Source organism: Dermacentor albipictus, chromosome 5 (genome assembly GCF_038994185.2).
Source record: "Dermacentor albipictus isolate Rhodes 1998 colony chromosome 5, USDA_Dalb.pri_finalv2, whole genome shotgun sequence".
In the NCBI taxonomy this organism is placed as follows: domain Eukaryota; kingdom Metazoa; phylum Arthropoda; class Arachnida; order Ixodida; family Ixodidae; genus Dermacentor; species Dermacentor albipictus.
Window position 1 is genome coordinate 112,588,645 of NC_091825.1, and position 22,333 is coordinate 112,610,977.

The 22,333-nt window shown below is 43.1% G+C and overlaps 1 protein-coding gene across 3 annotated transcripts; it reads right to left on the reverse strand.

Moving 5' to 3' along the window:
- Positions 1–4,981: 4,981 nt before the first annotated feature.
- Positions 4,982–21,305, reverse strand: LOC135897030 (B-cell receptor-associated protein 31). Of its 3 annotated transcripts, none has more exons than XM_065425596.2 (9): positions 21,148–21,305; positions 20,470–20,575; positions 20,192–20,292; positions 18,245–18,404; positions 17,088–17,202; positions 13,964–13,984; positions 10,161–10,260; positions 9,932–10,032; positions 4,982–5,617 (listed from the first exon to the last, which is right to left on the reverse strand). In XM_065425596.2, the coding sequence occupies exons 2-9, from the start codon at positions 20,559–20,561 to the stop codon at positions 5,576–5,578; spliced, it is 732 nt and encodes a 243-aa protein (XP_065281668.1). In that variant the 5' UTR covers positions 20,562–20,575; positions 21,148–21,305; the 3' UTR covers positions 4,982–5,575. The 3 variants fall into 3 exon arrangements, with proteins under 3 accessions (XP_065281668.1, XP_065281666.1, XP_065281667.1); XM_065425594.1 differs by lacking the exon at positions 21,148–21,305 and adding an exon at positions 21,040–21,064; XM_065425595.1 differs by lacking the exons at positions 13,964–13,984; positions 21,148–21,305 and adding an exon at positions 21,040–21,064.
- Between the last annotated feature and the right edge of the window lie 1,028 nt (positions 21,306–22,333).

Below are 22,333 nucleotides of genomic sequence, written 5' to 3' on the forward strand. Positions count from 1 at the left end.
ACGAAACAACAGGTTTATACCTTTCAGGCACTTTGTGTACACCACAACAGCGCATCAAAAGCACTGACGTATTAAAATATGCTTCATTCATCTTGAAACACTTTTGGATGAACACGTGCTGCAAGTTTACACGATTTGGTTTAGTAAAACAAGTTGGAATATGGTCAGCTGGTTGTTGGCTCTTGTCAACATGTTATTCAGAGAGTTCACTTTGTTTTTCACAATATATTACAAGTGGCATATTTTTCAACTGGCTGGATGGATACTTTCCCGGGTATTGTAGACATGAAATAATTCTCTCATTCTTGCAGAAAACTCTCTTGCCCAGAGTCCACATTATGTAAACGTGACAAAAACTTGTGACAAATTTGTCATTTGTTCTCCAGCTGTTTTGCAATTCTGAAGATGCAACACATGGTGCAACTAAGCTTTCTAACTGACAGGTTTGGCACATCAAGGGGTTGTTGAACTGTTCCCATTGAAATGGCAATGTCACATTTTGCCACAGAGGCTAGCTGTAGTACAAGTGTGTTCAAATAGGGTCAGGTGCAAAGGAACTGCTAATAGCGTTTTTCAAATAAGGTGCACGAGATGTTCAGTAGAAGAAAATGGCTGCTCCATTGTGCATGAGGCTTGGCAAGCTGAAAAAGAGCAAGGTAGGTGGCACTGCCACCCTGTAGTTTTCAGGTACAATGAGTGGCAAAAAAACTTGGCTGGGCGTTGCGTATTTGTGGACCAGAAATAATTGCACAGAGAAGAATGAAGGGTCACTGGAATGCATAACCGCCGATATTAAGGGTTTCGGGAATGGTGCTGAAATTATCCTATTGGGTGACATGAATGCCCACATGCAGGATTTGGAAGGCTATACCGACAACAACGGGAAGTCAATGCTAGACCTTTGTGAGCAACATAACCTCGTTATCGTGAATACAGGGCCGAAGTGTGAAGGGCAGATCACGCGGGAAATGGGAAACCGACAATCAACCATCGAGTACTGTCTGATGACGGAAGGAATTCATGATAAGTTGAGAGAAATGGTCATTGATGAGGAAGGATATAGCAGTATAGGGAGTGACCATAAACGCATCATCTTGAAAATGGGATATATATAGTTGGGAGAGAGAGCAAGGAGTGCAAAATGGCCAGTCCAAATTTGAACACTGAACAAATAACAAATATAGTCACTAGAGTTGAAGGACTTTGCAAATGGCCTAATAAAGAGTGGGAATATAGTGAGTTAAGTGTAATAACGACAGAAATGCGGAAAAAGAAAGAACATGTTCATTGGAAAGGAAAAAAGAAACCGAAAAGCTGGTGGAACAGGGAGATACGAGAAGTGATCGCCGAACGACAGAGCATCCCGACAGCACAGGCAGGCAAAGAAGGCGCAGTTGCCGCAGGTTGAAGTAACCAGTAAATGGGGAATATACCTTAAGAAAAAGACTGGTTCAAATACTGGTGCAAGCAAAATTAAAATGTGAAAGTGAACATTGGTTGTCAGAAATGCATGAGAAAAAGGCCGCACCTAGAATATTTTGGAACCACATAAATTTATTAGGCAGGAAGTCGACAACGTATCCTAGACGAAGATGAAAACAGACTGGAAAGAGAAGCGGCAATAAATTACATCCAAAAAATAACAGCCGAATCTCTCCAAGGCAATGATGAGGTATTTGAAGAAAAAATGAGCATGAAAGAGACGCAGGTGGCAAAGGAGCTGGTGCTGACAACTTTCAACTGGAAAAAAGCCGAAGAGAAAATTCCCAAGCGCACAGCCACGGGGCTAGACCAGGTTCCCGTTAGGCTGATTAATGAACTAGAACCAAAAAGTAAGCAAGCTCTGGTGAAAGCAGTGAAAAAAACTTTATAAAAACTTTATAAGAAAGGTCTGTACTGTTAAGAATGGCGAGCTGCAATGCAAGATTGCCACCCAGTTACGACCGGGGAACAAGACACGCATCCCCCACTCTCCGTCGCTTCAGCTAGGATGCGTTTGATGAAGCGGGCTTTGTGCTGACACCGCCGCCATCCTCCAGCCCCATCGCCGTTGTGACGGAACGAGTTCGGCGGGCGAACTATTGTGCCCGAGCTCTCCAGCGCGGACCTGATCTGCTACGCGTGAACGAGCTGCCGCAGGAAAGCCGTTTTTTGTTGCTTCCCACGCACCTTCTGGGACGCAGGACAACAAGCTACCCACCATGGCTCCGAACTTCCCGGAACGGCGCCCCTCTGATGTCGGCGCCGGACATCAGAATGTGTGTGCCTATGTGTGCGTAAACTGTTCTGCGGGGCGGCGGCAAGTTGACAATGAGTAAACGAACATTCGCGTCACCTTGTATCGCAGGAGGACCGAGTGTTTAAGAACTGCTGTGGTGCGAATGTTGGACACACTTCTCTTGAGCAGTCATGTTGGACTGACACTTCTCTCGTGCAGTCATGTTCGACTGACACTCTTTTTCTCAAGCAGTCATGTTGGACTGATTTAAATATTGTAAATAAACCCATATTCCTCGTTCTCGATGAGAAGCAGTTCTTCCCTTCATCAACGTCCTCAGCGTGGATAAGTTGGACGACGGCATGGGCCAGCTACCTTCGAATTCATGCCGGACTCCAATCTTGACAACGGATCACGAGCGATGGGATTGAGCCCCCAATCCTGACAGTACCACAATGCGAACTTATTGTACCAGCTTTTTATTTTCAAAAGTGCTTGCAAAGGTCACAATGTAGGTTGTTCACTGCAGTTATACTCACTCCTGTGAAAGTACAACGATGTGCAGCTTTCACAATTTGCGAGGTGGGCTATGGACATCGCTCCCACTTCTCAAAATTGCTGGAGGAGGGAGATTTTTGACAGCTTGCCCGGATTGAAAAATTCTGCTTACAACATATCCATGCACTTTTGGAAGAAACTGCTGCAGGTGTAAACACTACTGAGGGAGGGCTTCGAGTGTCGTCATAAAAAACTAAGGCCTTAAAAATCTGTTGTCAGTCCCTTTAAAGACAGACCCCCCTCAATTCCCTTAATTACTGAATGAGAATAAGCTGTCATTCCTCTTAATTCTAAAGGTTGTGGGCTCGAGTGCCTTAACTTCATCTTAATTACCAGCAAAGGTGGTGGGTTAAGGGTCGTGGGTTCAAGAGTCTTAATAAACTTCACCTTAAAAACCACCAAAGGCCGTGGGTTTGGGTGCCTTAACTCTATCTTAACTTCGCCTTCATTAACACCAGAGGCCGTGGATTCAACCCCCACCAAAGCTTGAGGGCTCGCAACCTTTTTGTACCTTTCGCGTCGTCAATGCATTTTCGCTGGACTTTGAAGGCCGACTGATGAGACATAGGCTTTCGCCTGAATAAATTCTGTTCACAAGGCGTGCATTCAGGGTAAACATCTACGGCAAACATTTAAAGAATGCATACTGAAAAGATTTTGCGCCAAAAAACAACACACACAAGAAAGACGACACCACGGGCGCGTCGTCTTTCTTGTGTGTGTTGTTGTTTGGCGCAAAATCTTTTCAGTATGCAAGATCAACTAGCCCAGCACTTAACTCTTCTAAAATTTAAAGAATGCTTGCTCTTGCGCCCGGCTCTTTTCTGTGTCGACGGGAATTTTACCAATTTAACAGTGAACAGCAAGTTTGAAAATGGCATAAACTACACAGCTGTAATGTTTGGCAACTAAAAGAAAAGAAAAGAAAAAAAGAAAGAAAAAAGAAAGAAAGAAAGAATTGGAGAAAAATGAACAATGAAGAATAGAATAGCAGTGAAAATAAACAAAAGGACATACAAACACTGTCCTGGTAGTTTGAAGAGCTCTGGAAGAGGTGAATGGTGTTGTGACGAAGCCTATACAATACGTGTTCCAACTGATGCTATTGAGGGCTTGTTTGCGAGACAACAAAGCGACAAAACTGAGGGTGGTAGCTACATTCACTGATGCACACACCACCACTGCCCACGATGCCTTACTTGTGTGTACTGGCAAAGAACCAAAAAGTTGTAACAGACTACTGTGTCATACGTAGCAGGCAACACCACAAAAGCTAGAGACTTCTCTCGCTGCTCAAACTGTTGTCCAAAAATAGTCCGTCACATATGAAGAAAAGGTACAGGTAGGAGTCGTATAGTTTGATTCGACATGGTCTCGTGTCGCAAGATACGACAATTATTGCATGGAGGGCGTCGCAGACCTGAACCTATTCAGCACCGAACGTGCAGCGACATTTCTGCGATCAGCAACCATAGTTGACTGTACGCACTTGCGACTGAAACATAGTTAGCCACATGCAAAAAATTAAATTCTGGGCTTTTACGTACTAAAACCGCGATGTGATTACGGGGCAAGACTAAGGGGGGTCTCCAGATTAATTTCGACCGCCTGGGGTGCTTTCACGTGCACCCAATGCACTGTAGACGTGTCTCTGTTTCACTCTTATCGAAATGTGCGCACTGCGGCCGGGATTCGATGCCTCGGCCATAGCAGTGCAGCACCACTGCATGACCACAGCAGGTAGTAAGTCGCATACAAAAAGCACAAAAGTACACGAACACGTGATTTGACAATACCTTTTGTCCACAAGTTGCACCTACACTGTAGAAGACGTGGAGCGAGACTTCATGACCACACTAGCATAGCTTCACAGCGTTGCCTGCCAAGTATGAAACAGTTATAGTACAACTTGGTGGGGTGCCAGTTGGAACACCTCTTGAAAGCCTCTCCTTTCTCACCTTTGTTCTCAGGTTGCAGTGTAGAATGAAAGCAATGCCACATTTTTCCCTCAGAGTTTCAGCTACGAAGGCAGAAGCTGAAATAATTTCGAATGACGAATCAAATCGCAGTGGCCTCGGATCAAAGGACAGCATGGCTTTGCAAAGCGAGCAGCAGCTCGTCGATCGAGGGATCTTCCTTCAAACTAAAGTGTGCCTCCATCTTGAGAAACTAATGAGGTGCTTGGGAATAACATTACACCGAGAAGACAGGTACACCGGAGATTTTATTTCATTACATTCAAGGCAAGAGCATTCATAAAACAAAAGAGTAAATCACATTTCTGTGTGCATGCTTATTGTTTAGCGCATATATAAATAACTGAACAGGAAGGTCTGCAGTTGCTTTAGCATTGGAGCAACATTGCATAAGTAGTTCTTTAAACAATTTGCCAAGCATTGTGCGGACCTGATGGTTTTAGCGACCGAGAACTGAAAAATATGTGCTTTTGTCCCTAAACAGCAAATAGTAAAAGGACAGTATCGGAACAGTAGGGAGAAGACACAAACACTATATTTTACAAGGCACATTTCAACTAAATGCACACTTCCTGTAAGAGCAGTGAAATGTGATGTGCAAACAGCCACGGAAAAAACCAAACCCCCGCATTCAACACACGATTTTAGCTGTTAAAATATCACATCAATAACGCATACACCCACGCTTCAATGTTCACTTTGCAACATGCTTCGTCTCTCTCTGAGACGCATGGTTGCGGTTCAAGAAAAAAATACAAAGGTGCTTGTGCAGTCTTCACCCAAACGGCAGTCTCACTGGCTCAGAGGATGAATTGCAAAATTCCTAGTTATCCTTCTTGCCTCCCTGGTCACCACCACCTCCAACCTAAGAACATGGGAAAAAATGTACACATGTTTGACAAAGGGAAGTCAGACAAAATGCCTTGAAGGAGCAGTACAAAAGAAAAAAAAAATGCCACTCTGACTGCATAGCATATAACTGATAGCTCAAATTGGACTGGAACCAGGATGAAAAGGTTGCACAAAAGAGGGCTCAGTGTCCTATTCCTTCAAGGCGAAATCTGAAGATTCGGTATATATACCAGTTTGTGTTCTTCATTCTATGCTGTGTGGAGTCGCACAACTTATTTACACCTTCATGCATCAGATTAAACCAACACTTGATTAAAAAGCTTTCTCAACCTTCATACACACAGGGGGAAAATGTGTGTATGTATACAATGGAAAAGTTAATGTTTATTAGCCTCAATGCTAGCTAAACAAAAACATTGGTTGAGATCGTGGCTTTCAGTACAGCGAGGATACGAAGGCAATGGTGATGGAAGATAAAAAAAAGAAAACTGTCTCAGGAGCTTTGCCTAGCGCCAGTAATGGTGCAATGTTGCTTTTCTATATAGATTTTAAAATAGCATGCAGATATTTGTGCCAAATAAACATATATAATTTAGTTCCCAAGGGTGTGGATTATAGATGCAAGTACTATACAGCAATTACAGGGCGTTACAGCTAACTCACGCCAAGCTTTAAAAATCTCACATGTGCATTACAAAAATGCAACCAACTTCATACATGCAACCTCTTGAGCAACTGAGTACTCATTACTATCAGCTTAGGTAATTAACTATCACTTATCAAATCATCAACTTATCATTGTAGTATTGACTTAAACAGAAATCTCCAATCGAGAGGTTTAGAGCCTACTGACAAATATCTGAATAATTTTTTTCCATGATAGCTGCTGTGATAGCTGCTGGGCTGCAAAGAAAGCATGCGAGATTTGAAAAAGTACCACATGACTAAGCAGCAATGTGCAACTAGGCATACTAGGTAGAACTAGGTGTGTGCAGCGACATTAGTGCACTGGAGCATTCTACGAAAGAATGATCGATGCTAAGCACAAACCCAAGGCCTGAATAGGCTGCAAGCAAAAATTATAGCCGATAGCCGATAGCCATACCTGTCGTCTCCGATACACCTATGTCAGACGCCAAGACCCCCTTGCCCTTTACACCGTCGTTCAGCGGCAAAAATGCTCACAGGGCTTTGAAAATCGCCATGAGTTATCACATTTCTCATGGCTCGATTTGCTTCATAGCTTCAATAGATTAAGATATCTCAGCAAAAGCGGAAGCCAAGACCATTGTATTCGATGCATCTCCATTGCTCATGGCATATTTATGCCTTCGGTAAGCATGCAGCATCGATCACCTGTTTGTGGCATGTTTGAGGGCACTAATGTCGCTGTGTTCAAATGTCTAGTCATGTGCCACTTTCTCATATCTCGCCCAATTTCTTTGCAGCTTGGAAAAATTAAAAACAGACGCCATCAGGACGGAAAAGAATGATTTGGATGTTCATCAATAGGCTCTACAACACTGTTTCTCAAACATTTAGATTTTGTTTGAATTAAAAGACATTAACCACAGCAGACAGAGCTACCAAAAGTACTTGTTAGTGTTTTTTTTAACTATAATTGATTAAATCACTTATTTTGAAAAGGAGGATGTAGTATTCGCTTACTGGATACAATCGTATCTGCTGAACCCTAATTCTACAGTTTTGGTGAGAAGAAACTGGCCGCAGTTCAGAGGCCCTGCTCGGGGACATTTTCCTTGTAGTGACAGAAGGTTTAGATCGCCATTTGTCTTGCCGTTTCAACGTACATCTTGTGGCCAAAGCTAATATTACACTGTGCATAATAAAAACCATTTCAGGAAATGGTTTTTATTACACTTATATTCCTCTTTTAAAAAAAACGGCGTTGAAAGAGTATGGGCACAAAGAATGAAAATTTCTCCGTTCTGGCAAGCAGAATATACAAACATTGAAATACATGAAATTCAACCTTGCATGAAGGCCAGAAAAAAGACCCATTTCGGGGTAATGACCCACAGTTTGAGAAACACTTACTGTTAATTAATAGCCTAAACTCGTAGTAAAAATACTCCGAGTTGCTCAAGAGGGCAGTGAACAATACTAAGTTGGTTGCATTCTTGTAACGCAGACACGTTAGCTGAAACATCCTGTACAGTGCACTTTAGCAATGGTCCTCTAAAATTCCTGCAATCAGGGGCTGCTTTGAAAACACTCCTCCACACAAGCGCCTTCATATAGACGCTGCATCAAAGCCGAAAGACTAGATTTTTCACTTTAGGGGGATAAGTGCCCTATCCTGCTTTGGAAACTGAGAAGCATTGGATTATTGAAAGGTCAAGTTTTTCTTTTTTTTTGGCACAACCTGTTTACATGTGTCCCTGTTTATATGTTTCTCTGCGACGACTGTCTTTAGTTCTAAAATACAAGGGAGACAAAATGATAACCTTTAGCACTGATCAAGCTTCACAGCAGTGGTGGACATCAGAATTTCAACGGTAATTGCCAGTATGATTAGATTTTGAGAGAGATACGATTCATTTTTAATTAGCAACCTTTGGGGGCATATTGCAATTGCAGAATAGAATTAACCAGTACTCAATGCACAAATTTTTGCTAGAAGCTATGCGCGGAGCAGCATTTTCGAGAAATGAGTACTCAGTATCGCAGCACTTGCTATGTATAGCCTAAAGTGCCAAGCTGCATGGCTTTATCTCACAGTAGAGGCACCAGCCTCTACTTTAAATTCTGCTACCATAATGTGTTCCTTAAAGTTGTTAATTTAATAACTTAATCAGCGGCGTTTCATTGATTATCACATTGACAATTAGAGTGCAAGCTTCGATGTCTGCCACTGCTATGAAGTTTGGTCAGTATGCAATAACTATTGTCTCCCCTATTTATTAATAATCCTAGACTTTTGCCACACTGTGGCTCTAAGTAGCGCCGGACAACACTCCCAGGGCTAGATTTAGTGAACATACATGAATACAGAAGAAAGTGGGCAGTGAGACAGCCCCTGCCATAGCTCAATTTCGGTACAGCATCGCACGCACCGTGCGGAGCTTGCAGATTCAGGTCCCATAGGCAGCAAGTTGTCCCCTTTATTCTGCTCTCATTTCCCTGTTCCTTGTTAAATCTACATTTCAAATTAAGAAATGGATAACTTTCTCTACATTTTCCTTGGCTTCACTGACTGTTGGCTTCACATGGTTGTTACTAATAACAAGACCGAGCACTTCAGTTCCAGATTCTTCAACACTTCTTTAGAGTGGCAAATCTGAACAGCCCAGCATAGATTCATAGCGTGAAAAGGCAGGCACACAAAATATTGACACGAGAGGAATGAATAGGACAACTTAAATGCCAACTACCAGCTGAATGATCGCACAGCAGCATAAAAGAAGTAAGACAAAACACATCTTCGCATGCTCATGCCAAGACAACCCATCACTCATGTACACATTGGTTTGCCAACTATCCCATATTTAGCAGGACAGTCCTGACTTTAGAGTGAAGGTCCCCAGTCAGGACAGCCAGTATCACAACTTTTGCTTTTTTCTAGTGAATAACATTAAATACACAAGGGCTCATATTCACAGAAATGTTCTTGCGCTAGAGCTATTCATGATACTGATGCTAACCAATCGTGATGTCGGACATATCATTAGTGAAGGCACCCAGCCAATGACAAACGACACTTGGGAATGAAAAGCTTTGCGAATTTGGGCCCAGATTTCCTGTTTATAATGTGTGACAGCTAGGTTGCCCATTCTTCTTTTCTCTGATCTGTTACACATTCATAAAGGTGGTTTCATTTTTGTAGTGGTTCTAGTTCTGCTGTACGCCCTACAGTACCACTATCTGTATTGGTAGTCATGTTAGCCAAACAACTACTGCACATATCTTGATGTAAATCGCAACATGTTAGGACTAAGGAAATTTGTGAAATACTGCTGCACGTACAGACTGACGACTCCTCGTAATGACAAGGTCAATGGTCACCGGCTGCTCAAAAAGTATCGGTTCGCCGCCACAGATATCAGTTCAAGCACGACAATTACTCTTTATGGAAGATAATCTAGGGATGACTGACGCATGCGCTTTTAGTGATATGCCACGCCTCGACCTTCAAGTGCGCTTCACTAACTTCAAATTTAGGAGTAAACTTGCAACTGCGACAGTGCAGTAGATGGCCAAACAGTGTTCCGCTGGTCACCACCGGCATGCCGCTAACGGGCGTCTGTATTTTGCGACCATGCTTTTTTCACGTTTCTCCCAGTTAACGAGTGTGACAATATCATACCGCTGCCTTGGAGTGTTCCTCGCACAGCCGGTCGTACTCCTTGCTCAAGTTCTCTGCCTGCATCTTCAAGGCATCCCTGTCTTTGGTGAGGTGGGTCACCTCTGCAGGAGCGAAAACAACGGCAGTTTTCATTCAGCGTGCAAAGGCTGCACCATGCACGCTGATGGCATGCAGCAATGAGCTCGGAAGCAGCTGAAACGATGGTAAAAGAAAGTTCGCAACAAGTCACCTTTGCGGGCCTTTTCCAGCTCGGTCTTGAGTTCTTTGATGTCCCTCTCCATTGTTTCAGTCTTGCTGTTGCCTTCATTCTGCTTCGCGTTATCGCTCTTCTGCAACGAAGAAGTACAAGGAAAGATTAAAAAAACAAAACAAGATATGGCATTAACCCTCTGTTTCCCACAAATATATCAGGCACTAATGCAGATATTGGCTTTTTTTTTTCAATAAATTAAGGAAGGCAAAATTTAACATTCCTAAAAGTGTGGAAACGTTGCATGCACTGCTCTCGAAAGTGTCTTCTCCACCCATAGCCCTACAAGGCCTGTAATATGGTTGCAACAAACTTACAGTGATGGCCACAATTGTTGCTGCAGTTTAATAAAACGTTCAACACAGTGAGCGCACATTTCAGACATGCAATCAACAGAGCCATCAGTAGAAACTGCATGTGCATGCACGCACCCACCCCCTCTTTTTGGCGTACAGTCTATATCAAAAGTTTAATGAGGCGGTGAGCTTGAGTTCAGATATGCTATCTATACGTTCTAGAGTACACAACCAATATAGTGTTGCGCAGTTTTACTAACTGTAAGCCAAAACTGGGCTCAAATTTGTCCTTTCTGTGGAACCTGCATCCTGCAGACTTTTGATGCCCACCGCGCATCAGGCAAGAAATCACACAACCCAACCTGCGCAATTTTCTATTCACTATTGAGGGCCAGAACCAAGCACAGACAATGCAGTAGTTTTAAGGTCTAAGGTCATGCAGTGCGCTGAGTGCGCATTCATGAGCAAAAGTTTGGAAACCACAGCGTCAGCAAAAGCTTCAAATTTCTTCTAGCATAGCTCTGCAATGTGGAATTGCTTCAATACACCGCATTGGTCGAACATGCAATCGTAGGTTGTGCCACTTGACTTGAGCCAACATGTGCAGGTTGTGTAGAAAATGTTTACTTCTTCTTTTTTTGAAACTTTCACCTCCAACTGTACATGGCACACAACACCTCATGGGGTTGTATCCTTGACTGATTACACTTTTGGGAACATCAATGTAAGTGTGACCTGAATGACCAAAGCCAGTGTAATCAAACATTACGAAACAATTGGCACACGACTGTTCAGCACTATTTTCATTAGTGTAACACAAATGTACTAGCAGGATGCTCGCAACCAGTAAGCTATTGTTCTCACATTACTAAGTAACAGGAACTTTTTTTTTTTTTCCTAAGCGCGCCAGCACACTAAGGGGTCTCGCCACCACCGGCAACAGATTGACACCAGCTGCCATGTGAAAATTACTGTTAAGGTTACAGTTCTATAAACTGTGCTGTCGAAGGGGAGTGCCGCACCTTAAAAAGGCTTAAAGGGTCCCAAAATGGTTTTTGTTGTACGCCTAGACACAGAGGGTGTTTCTCAAGGAATGCTTTCTCACAAGAATTTTGTGTCGGCGCACTATAACACAGGTAAGTGTGGTTAAGCATTAGCTTCCCCTCAAGCCGCGGTGTTCCCCCTCAACTTTAACACCTAGCAGACATCGCTATGTCCCGCCTCCTTCAAGAGGTGACGCAACTGCCAAGAGGTGACCCAGGGCCCAAGCAATAAGAGACGTGCATTGTTCTTGCGGCTTCGGCATGCTCACAGGTGGTCCTTGAATTTGGTTTGGGTCAGTAGCTTCTTCAGGCACAGTATTTCGGCTGGAAATTTCTATGTGCACACTCAACGAGAATCGTTGCGGCACTGGACGCTGATGCGCATCAAGCTCGCAGGCCCCAAGCGACGCAACTTATCGCACATCATTTAAAGATGCCAATTGGAAACCGAAACAAAATTGAACTGGTGAGCAACATTGGAATACAATGCCATGATGCTGCCAGAGCGAAGCATGACGCTCACTTTGCACTTCCTGAATCAGGAAATCAGGTGTCGCAGTCAGCAACCATTATAGACGTATGATAGGTGCCAGTGATACTAGCCCAAACTGTGAATACTGTGAGGTGCCAGAAACACTTGAACATATATTTTGTTTGTGTCCCGCGTACGCGCAAGAACGACTGCAACTTGTCTCTTCCATGCAACGATCCATAAGAGACCGCTATCAGACGAGTTTCTTTTAGGTCCTTGGCCTAATGCAAACAGCGCAGCCAGGGTAACAAGTGCCACTATAGCTTTTCTCCAAGCCACTGGGCTGGACACACGGCTTTAGAGATGCCACAACTCTGAATTTGTATATAAGCATCTCTTCCTTATACCATCATCATTCATCAGCCCTTTCTCTCCTCATCCCTTTTCCCCAGTGTAGAGTAGCAGGCCAGAGCAAGTTATAGCTCAGGCCGACCTCTCTGCGCCTTTCTGTAAATAAATTTCTCTCTCTCTGTCTCTCTCTTTCTCTGATCAGGGAATGGTGGCGTGCTTGGGTTATTGCCTATTAACAGCATGCAGTACTCTTCCTACAACATACACACTGCGAAAAAGACAGGTGAGAATGCTTATTGCATTAGGTTGGCAGGGACAGCTGTGAACGGCAACATGCGATGACCCGCGAGGTTTGCTGGTACTCGAATAGGAAATGCAGTGCGTGGCATCATTTCTACGTGACACGAGTGGCCGAGTACTGCGAGAAAGGCGCTATTGCATGCGCCTACCACTATGAATCGCGCGTCTACCTTGCACCTTTTCTGTTTACGTGGGATCTAGTGGCTGGAAAATGTACCATACTTTCACATTTTGGTGATATAATGAACGTTAAAAACAGTGTTTTCCGGGAGTGCACTAACCGGTGAAAAAGAAGTGTAACCGCATTGGGTCATTCTTTTACTGCTCTACCATGAATGTTGGCGCCGGGATATCGTACGAAACAGGATAGTATCAACGAGGTTCTACTGCAAATCTTGGTGTTTGTCCTGAAGCAACTCACAGACTATAAGAGACACTGCAGTTGGAGGCTGTGGATTAATTTCTACCACCTCAAGTTTTTTACATGCAATTGTAGCACGGTACATGAACATGAGGATTTCTGCATTTCACTTTTGTCTTGAACCTGCCCCATCGTGTACAGCAGCGTAAAAAAAAATCTTGTGGCATATTGAGGGCGAGCACTCAAAAGGGTCACACAGGCTGTCCATGGGCTCCACGGATGAACACTTTTGAGAGAACTGGTCTAAAAATATTTGCAAGCCAACAGTCAACAATATCACGTGGCTCATTGAGTAACACAGCTTTGTGCTAAAAGAAAGCCGGGCTAACACATTCAGCTACTCCGCCACCTTAGCTCTCGAAGTCTGATCTCCAAGATGCAGAACTCCTGCATCCAAAGGGAGATTTGCATGAGGGGGAGTTCTGCACCCCTGCTGAAAGTAAAGCATAACATGCTTCCCTTGAACAATTCCTTGCAATATGCAAGGGAAGATGCCCCACTTTTGTGACGAGACAGGGCCACATGCAACTCCCTATATAGAAGGGGAGCCATCTGTTCAGAAACTGTAAAATGCACCCCACAGTAATGAATGATTAGCTGACAAGCCTTCCTTGATGTGTCTGCTTGGCAAAAACAGACAATTTCACTGATCACAGGAAGACGGAGCAGCTTTCCAGAAACAACATAAACGTTTGCGAAGGACCAACAGCTGAGCTAGCTGTCATTCACTGGATACCAACTGGCACAAAACCTTTGGATCTGCCAGTGCACTTATCGCTCTTTAAATGTAGCCACTGTAGCTGGGAATCAAATCCCCAACCTTGCATCACCAGCTGCAGATTGCTACAGCCACTGTGGCCAAGCTACAGAGCAAAATAAGCAGGACTGTGTCTACTTACTGCTGCATCATGAGCTTGCAGCTGCAAAATAGAGAGGGCGTGACACAAGCAATAGAGCCACGATTGCAGTTTTAAAAAGTTTAAAAGAGAGACAATTGCATGAGCTTTCAGCAATGGTTTTTCTTTAAATATTGAATAATTTGGCACATGAAATCGTCCCTGCAAGATGTACCCAAGGCATGTAATGCACTGCTGAGCAAGCTTTTTGAGACAAAGACATTGCATGTTAATGTTAATTCTGCACAAGAAAGAAATGACAGAAGTATTATTGACATCAAGCCACACAAAACAGGACATTTGAAGACACGAGTCATATGTACCACAACGTGCAATTAACTGCAATACAGCGTTTTGAGCTTTAAAAAAAAAGGAGAAGAAAGAAAATGCCATAAAGAAATGGAAAAACGAATTACATTGTAGGATTTTCTATTTCAAAGCACCCCACAGTCCACGACACAAGCCACAGTCGGTGGCTCTGGATTAATTCCCACTGTCTGTGGTCCTTTAATGTGTGCCTAAATCCCAGCAGGCTGTTGAACCAAACTGGAACTGAACCATTATTTTCGGCTGAATAGGAACTGAACCGAACCGTTATTTTCCCGCCATCTTGGGACTAAGCTCAAACCGGAACTTATTGGACGAATCGTTCCAAATCGGTTTGACAAACAGTTCATAAGGCCCTGTGTATCCGTGTTGCTGTAGCAATTTTTCTATAGATCTAGCGACTTTAATGTCTAACGACCAATTTTTCTAGTATTAAGTGAGAAAACTGTTTTTATCAGTGTGTCAGAGCAATCAGTGACATTTAAGTGACCTTAAAATTAGGGAAGTTTCGAAAATAATTTTCTAGAAAATGGACTTTATTATTTATGAGCTACATGTAAGCAGCCGAAATTGGCTATACAATGTATGGGCTCTGCACTGTGCTTCACAGCACAGTGGCCTTAACAGGATTCACGCTGTACTGGCCAGATGAATGTTCCTTTTTTTTTTAATGTTCCTTATAAACAGTTTGAGGGGTCAAACGACACTGCAGGTTAGGCACATTAGCTAAATATGTTCGAATGGGGAACATTTGCAAGCGCAACACTAAATAAGTTTGGCAAAACCTATTGCAATAAATTTTATGGGGAGATTTAGAATGCAATAGGTGAACAATAAGACAGATCTGACTGTAGAAAGACATAGGTATCGGAACGGCTCAGCTCGTTCATGCTAGTCTGAATAGACTGCTTCTTTTTCTCATTGCTATTGGACAAATCAATATCGCATGAAGCCTTTTTCTACATCAAAGGGTGAAAGCACAGTGCTTGACCTGTATATATGTCACATAATTGTTATCACCAGTATTAAAATGTGGTTAAGCGTCTGTTACAAAAATTAGCAGGGTTAATGTAGACAAAGAGCCTTTTTGTACTGGAAAAATCGGGTGACTCGTGTTCATTGTAATCATGCTGCATTTGTAACCTCGCAATCTGAAGGCAAACACAGAATTTTTGCTGCCGTCATCCATTGTTATGTAAGTATATCAGTAAAGCAAAAGTCTTCTACATTCTGTGGGTAAATTCACTACTTATTCCTCGCCTGCACGGACATCAGATAAATATGGAACATGTCAGTGCATAATTTATGCCATGCTAGCCTATACTATAGTGTACCAAAACATCTACGTTAGCATTCGCTCAAGTGTTCTAGTGAAAATTTAGCGACTTTGGAGCAAAATTTAGGGACTTTTTTGTCTCACTTTAGCGACACACTAAAAAAAATTGGCAACATTGCTATGGACCCTCTGCAAAGGCACGTCAGACAGGAAACGCTGGACAAAGGCTCAAGGCCTCCCATTATCAAAAAATGACTGCCATGCTAAGAGGCAAGACTCAAATAACTTCCCCTCAAGTTTTAAAACACTCATTTCGTAAATTTTAATGCAACCAAGGCAGGTTGAAGTGTACATGGCCATAAAATAATTTCCATCAACTATACAGCAAACTGCAAACTGGTGGAAAGCTCATAACATGACGGGCACTTTAATTCAAACACTAATGCAATTTGAAATAATGGAACTTGCATGGTTGCACTGTTAAGACTTTGGCTTCCGGCTGTACAGAATGAAACATCCTTGTAAAGGCACCACCTGGTACACATACCTGTGTTGTTACCAAATTCTAACATATTATTCCCTCACCAGTCCCACAACCTCAACGGGTAAGCTGCACAGAAATGTACGGCAGCTTACAGGTGTAACAATGGAATGTGTTCTAGATGCATTGGGCACTGTGGGCCTTGGGAAAACAAATCGCAGTACGTCTGCGAGCTCACAGTCGTAGTGTATTCCAGTGGGTGCGCAATAATGAAGACAGCAGAAGTACATCGGTCTATGTCATATAAGAGTAGAAATAAACCTACCTGTTGCTCAAATAAATTTGCGGGTGAGGCTGAAAAATGTTTCCTAAACCTTTTCCAGTTCTACTCAATCTATAACTTATGATTTTGCTCGGGAGCTGAACCTGAACCAAACTGGAAAATATTCAGACGGCTGAATCTTGACCTGAAAGCTTTGCGGCGGCTGCCATGACTAAGGACCAAACCCATCACCTTGTGCTCCGAAGCAAAAAACCATAGTCACGTCATCATGACGACTGCAGTGTATATCCAATGCATGTAACGTACTGCTTAACACACTCTCAGAGACAAAAATGCTGCATGCTAACGCTAATCTTTCATGAGAAATAAATGTCAAAAGTATTATACTGCCATCCAACCATATAATAGAAGACACCTAACAACAGGCAGTATATGAGCCACATTGTAATTAAAAACTGTGACATCAATGTTTTGAGGTTTTCACAGGAATGAGTGCAATAACTTTTTTTTTCCAGGAGAAATGGGGTGGTCTCAACAAATTAGGCTGCTTTAAGCAACATGATTCTTGAAGGAATATTGTCCAGGTTTCCTGTGGCTTTCTTTAAGGTTGCCGACTATGATCAAGGGTCTGAAAGAAATTGTACTCGGGGGAAAAAAAAATCCCTTTGTGGAGCTTATGCAACAGTCAAGGCAAGTTTATCGCAACATTTTATGTTGCCTTTGTACTCACGCAAACATACATCAGAATCAAGCAACAAACCTTGAGAAGGTTCTGGGCAGCTTCAGTGGCAGACTGCGCCTGCTTCATGGATGCTTCGTTGACAGCCAAGAGTACAGCCTGGGCACTGATCAGTGTCACCAGCCTACGGATTACCCTGGAGGACAAGTAGGTCATATTCAGCAGAGTACAGGCAGGACTGGAGAAGTACCTTTTAAACATGTTTTGCTAACATTATTGCATGCTTCTCCTGTCAGCATGATGCCACGATATACATAATACATACTTATATAGTAATATAATGATGGTTGAATGGGGGGCAGTGCTAGCGCTCGACTAATAATGTGGTGTTTTACGCCCCGAAGTCAGATTTGGAATATTTAGAATGAAGACGGTGCAAACTAACGAGACAAGCAAGCGAGACCGACACAGCACTGTGCCTCTTTGCCTTGTCCCGCTAGCTTGTGCCATTTTAGTTCTAAGTATCGCGTACTAATTAGCCCAAAAGCAAGCTATCTTGAGCGATGACATGTTAGGCAAGTCCGGATTAACTTACATTGCCTGAAATTTTTAGGCATGGCAACTTCACATTACGCATTGATAAATGACTGTTTACCAATGGGAGCTTTCATTTAACGCTAGCAGCACACACACACACACACAGAATGTACCCATGCATCTGAATTAGTATACCTCTCACATCCCGCCCTCATCAAAGTGCAGCCATGGCAGAAGGGAGTTGAACCCGTGACCTTAAGTTCAGCAAGCAAACAATGCAAGTGCTCCGCATATTGAGGGCGGAGGGGTGCTCATGGCTGCACGCATGCAAACGCACTGCCTCGGAGAATGTCTACAGTGACAATGTCTGTATGCCTGTATAAATATCTGCCGCCCTCTCCAATAAAACGGAGCAGCATATATAAATGAGCTGCGCACTTTCAGAACTGGTGTCTCTCTGAAAACAGATGACACGGCTAATTTTTTTCAGTGGTTAATGAAATTACAATCAACCTGTAAAGGATGAGGGAGCAAGGAAGCCGACTAATATCAAGGTGAACTGTGCTACACAAGCCCTCAAAACGCGTATTACATGCCAGCTATGTCCAACGGCACCAGCGGCATAGCGAAGAGCACTGACAATAGCATCACAGTTGCAGCAGAAGAGAGCTGCAGTCCGAACAACAAGTGAGGCAACTCACAGCCACAGGAAGAGGGCGAAGCCAGCAATGTAGAAGTTTCGCTGGGCTCGAAACATTTTCATGCTCTGCTGCATCTCCACGTCGAGGTTTCCGTGGTGGTGGTACTCCGACTGCGCCTCTTCGCGGTGGGCGCCGTACTTGCGCATCTCCCGGACGGAATCTACAACAGAAAGTGGCCCTGAAATGTCTACACGATCTTAAAGATTTGGGACAATGTTTGCAGCATGAGTTGAGCACAGAGAGCCTACAATAACATGTTCTAGCTGCATCAGAAACATACTTGTGATGCTTACAGGTATGCAGGGAATTCAGCTAACTGCTACAAGTTTGCAAGAGAGGTACCCTATCAGGAGATTCCGCAGGAAACCACATGAAATGTTCACGTCTACGAGCGAAACGGCATGCCTGACACTGTACAAGTAAAGCTCTCGCCCGTAGATGCCAGCGCGTCCAGTGCCGGATCATGCGAAATTTCATGCTATATTTAGGCCATCATTTTCTTTTACGTAAATTGGTGAAAAATGCAACATCGAAACAAAACCGAAGTACCAAGCTTACAACTTTGTTGTAGTAAGTGCTGATATCACAATTCTGGAAACTGCACATCTAAAGCGGGCAAGATCACTGTATTATACACCACTCTGAAACACAGCACTAACTTGCAAGTAGGACTTTTGCAACACCCTCGTAAACATTGTCACAATTTCACATAAGCTACAACTTTATACACAGGATTTGTCCGTTTGAGGTGCTCTAACAGATGCAGTTTACAGAACGGTTTTTGGTGCAGATTTATGGACTCGTACACATTTTGCTCTATTATTTTAAGCTTGCCAGTTTTTGGCAATTTTTATAAACAATTCAAGGCCCTAAATGAAAATTTTATTTCCTAGAGCCATTAGAATTCAAGTTATTTACTCAAATGCAACAATTTCATTCAAATTGGTTCAAGAAATTAACTGAACAAATTTTGGTTGCCTCACAAAAGCATTTATACATTTTAACATGTATTTGAATGGGAAAATCTGAATTGGCCCTGAGCTAAACTTCCTCTTAAAGGTTAGGATTCATTCAATGGCAGGAAGCATTGCAAATGCAAACCCTCACACAATTCCTGTACTATATTTTCGAGACTGGCATTATGCTGAAATGCATAGTTTCTATGCTCAATAGTAGCTCCTTGCTATTTTCCAGAATGACTGTCAGCCCTGGTTGAAGCAGCATCAGAGCTTCAAGGGGCATTTGGTTTTAATTCATAACTGACATTGTGAGCTCCAGCACAGCTACTTAAGTGAATGAATGAATTCTGGGGTTTTACATGCCAAAATCACGATTTGATTATGAGGTATACCGAAGTGGGGGACTCCATGTGGCCCCAATGCATGGGCGCTTTTGCATTTCGCCCCTACTGAAATGTGGCCGCCGGGGCTGGGATTTGATCCCATGACCTCGTGCTTAGCAGTGCAACCCCATTGCCATTAACAGCTAATTAAGTAGCTTACACAGTGACGATACAAAGGTTTGCAGAATTGTTACTAGGTCATTACGTGACAACGGCCGGGTATGCGATTGACAAGCGAGAACTATAGCCGTCACAGAAAATACTATTTTGAATGTAACCATTTCTGCAATAACATGCAACAAGCTTTGTTTGCGACTACCAAATTTTTATTTTTTTACTTTTGTGCAAGTCATTAGAAAATGCAGAGGTGTTGCAATATTGACAATACTTGCACCAAAGACAAAATCATGATAGGAGCATGCAATCCGAGATGTGTCGCTGTATGCCAATGTTTCAAGTATGCGATAATTTCGGCCAATCCAAAGTGCGGGAGTTTGTTTAATTAACTCCTTGCAACGTAAAACCCGCCATCTCGCCCATTGATGTACGAGTTTAACAACGTTACTTTTAACATGGTCACACAAGATTCCACAACACACACTCACCGAAGAAGAACAGGACGAGGACTACGATCATAACTGTGAAGTAGATGTCTGCTTGGGAACCGAGGGTTTTGAGGAACCGCGACTTGAACAACTTGTTCCATCTTGAGACCAAGAAAAGAGCAATTAAAGAAAATGCAACCGGCACAGGAGTAAATCAGAGGTTGCGCAAAACGCAACCCGTCAGGACGTTGAACTTGAGCAGAGCAAAGAAGAAAAAAACATCGGCATGCATTACGGGGCAGGCCAAGCAAGGGCAACGCAAGCAGAGCGCAACTCACGTTCTAGGCGAGATGAACGGGATCATGAGAAGTAAAACGATGGCAATTTCTGCGTAGAGGAAGGCCGCTACGATTGTCCACTGGAAACTCATTGTTCTTTTGTGCACTGGAAGGAAAAAATAAATGGTTTAAAATTCACCCTGAACTCCTTTCCGCAATCTTAGCGTTCAGCGAAACGCCCGGCATATGTAGCACTGCGTAACACAAGGATCGCAGCCGCACCCACCCACACAGAAGTAAACGATAAGCAATAATCAACCAATTACACCGCATTTAAAGGCTTTTATCTCAGTTGAAACGCCTCGGCGGAGACTTGGAGTTGCGAAAGTGGCACTGCCATCGAAATAAAACGGCTAAAAGGAAATTTTTCATGACCGAACGTGACCGGGTGCACCAGGTACTCGGAACGGGGAAAAAGACGCAGCGGGGGAAAAAAAAAAGTCCAAAAGCAAGGGACCGTCAGCTTCTGCTGGTTTCTGCGTATACGTTTTATCGACATTATGCCAGCAAGCATATGACGCAAATGTGCAGTGATTACAGTAATCAGGAATCTTCAAAACAAACAATCACCAATGCGCATAGCAATGGACGGTCGGTAGCGACAGCAACAGTACGAGGACACAAATGTGAACGCGTCATTACATAAGACGCAAAGTGGAGAAAAGTGAAGGAACTCACGTTGTCCCTACGTGTACGAAAGACAGCAAACGAATGATTCACGCTTGCTCCGACTTCACCTCCCGACGAGAACCAAAGTAGCCTAATGGGCCAAAGCAGCCAAAGCTTCCGTCACACTCTTCCGCCGGTCCAAAACAGGTAACCCAACATTCAGGAGGGCTTGAACAACCGAGAAGTGTCCTGAAGCATATGACGCACTCAGCTCGCAATCGCTAGAGTCGTATTGTGTCGCTTATAATTAAATAATAAATTAACTAGCGTCTGTGAAACGTTGTTTTCAACTAAAATTATTATGATGAGCATGGAAGTTTGATTTTTTAAATATACGCTGCCGACTGTAACTGCTTACTGGCGTACTCTTTAGTTACAATAAAAATGTTATAATCAAAGGCCGTCCTGAAGTTGAATGGGCTACTTGTTTTCGCGGTAAATATGAATGTGGATAATCCGGATCTGAATCGAAAAGGTAGGAAAAGTATTTTGTGGTGAGCAAAAAAATATTTTAGCGTCTTTCTGAAGCATCGACACTTTAAACCGTTAACAGTAGGGTGAGAACAGGTAAGAGTGATGTTACTCTCGCAGCAGACGCTTTGGAACATATATGGGATAGAACGCCCACACACACAGCAGGATCAGATGTATTCTTCATGCATCTAGGCCTTCCGGCAGGCGCAAGTGGCGGACAGTTTTCAAAGTAAAGGGTGTCAGAAAATATGCAAAGTACTACATGAGCAGCCCGGCATGATTGATAGGATACATCTAAAGTTCGACACGGCGGATGTTCTGTTTGTCTCCAACACTGTGCACGGATATTTGAACATGATCTGGATTTCCTACGGACGAAAAGTTTTCACTTGAAAGCCAATTGACATAAAGGAAAATAATAAATAGATAATAGATCAAATAATGCAATGTGTAATAGGGTAGTCAACCTTGTACACACTGAATGAAGAATGAATGCATAAAACAAGAAAATAGATCGAAGGAAGCAAAATGGAATTTGAAAGTTCGTAAGAATACATAATGATTCAGCGCATAGTCATCGAACGATAAGTCGCCAATGCACTGCATTCTTTATGCATTATTATTATTATTATTATTATTATTATTATTATTATTTTGAACGCTAATGCTTTCTTGACAGCGTCCCTTGTCAGAACTGAGGTGCCTACATGTCTCGGTAGGG

Excerpts from the sequence above, each read along its gene's own strand:
- LOC135897030 (XM_065425594.1), bottom strand. Across the intron at positions 20,293-20,469 it reads CCGTTCATCTCGCCTAGAAC|ATGGAACAAGTTGTTCAAGT; the intron begins GTGAGTTGCGCT and ends CTTGGTCTCAAG. Across the intron at positions 13,985-17,087 it reads CTGCCCAGAACCTTCTCAAG|CTGCAAGCTCATGATGCAGC; the intron begins GTTTGTTGCTTG and ends TCTATTTTGCAG.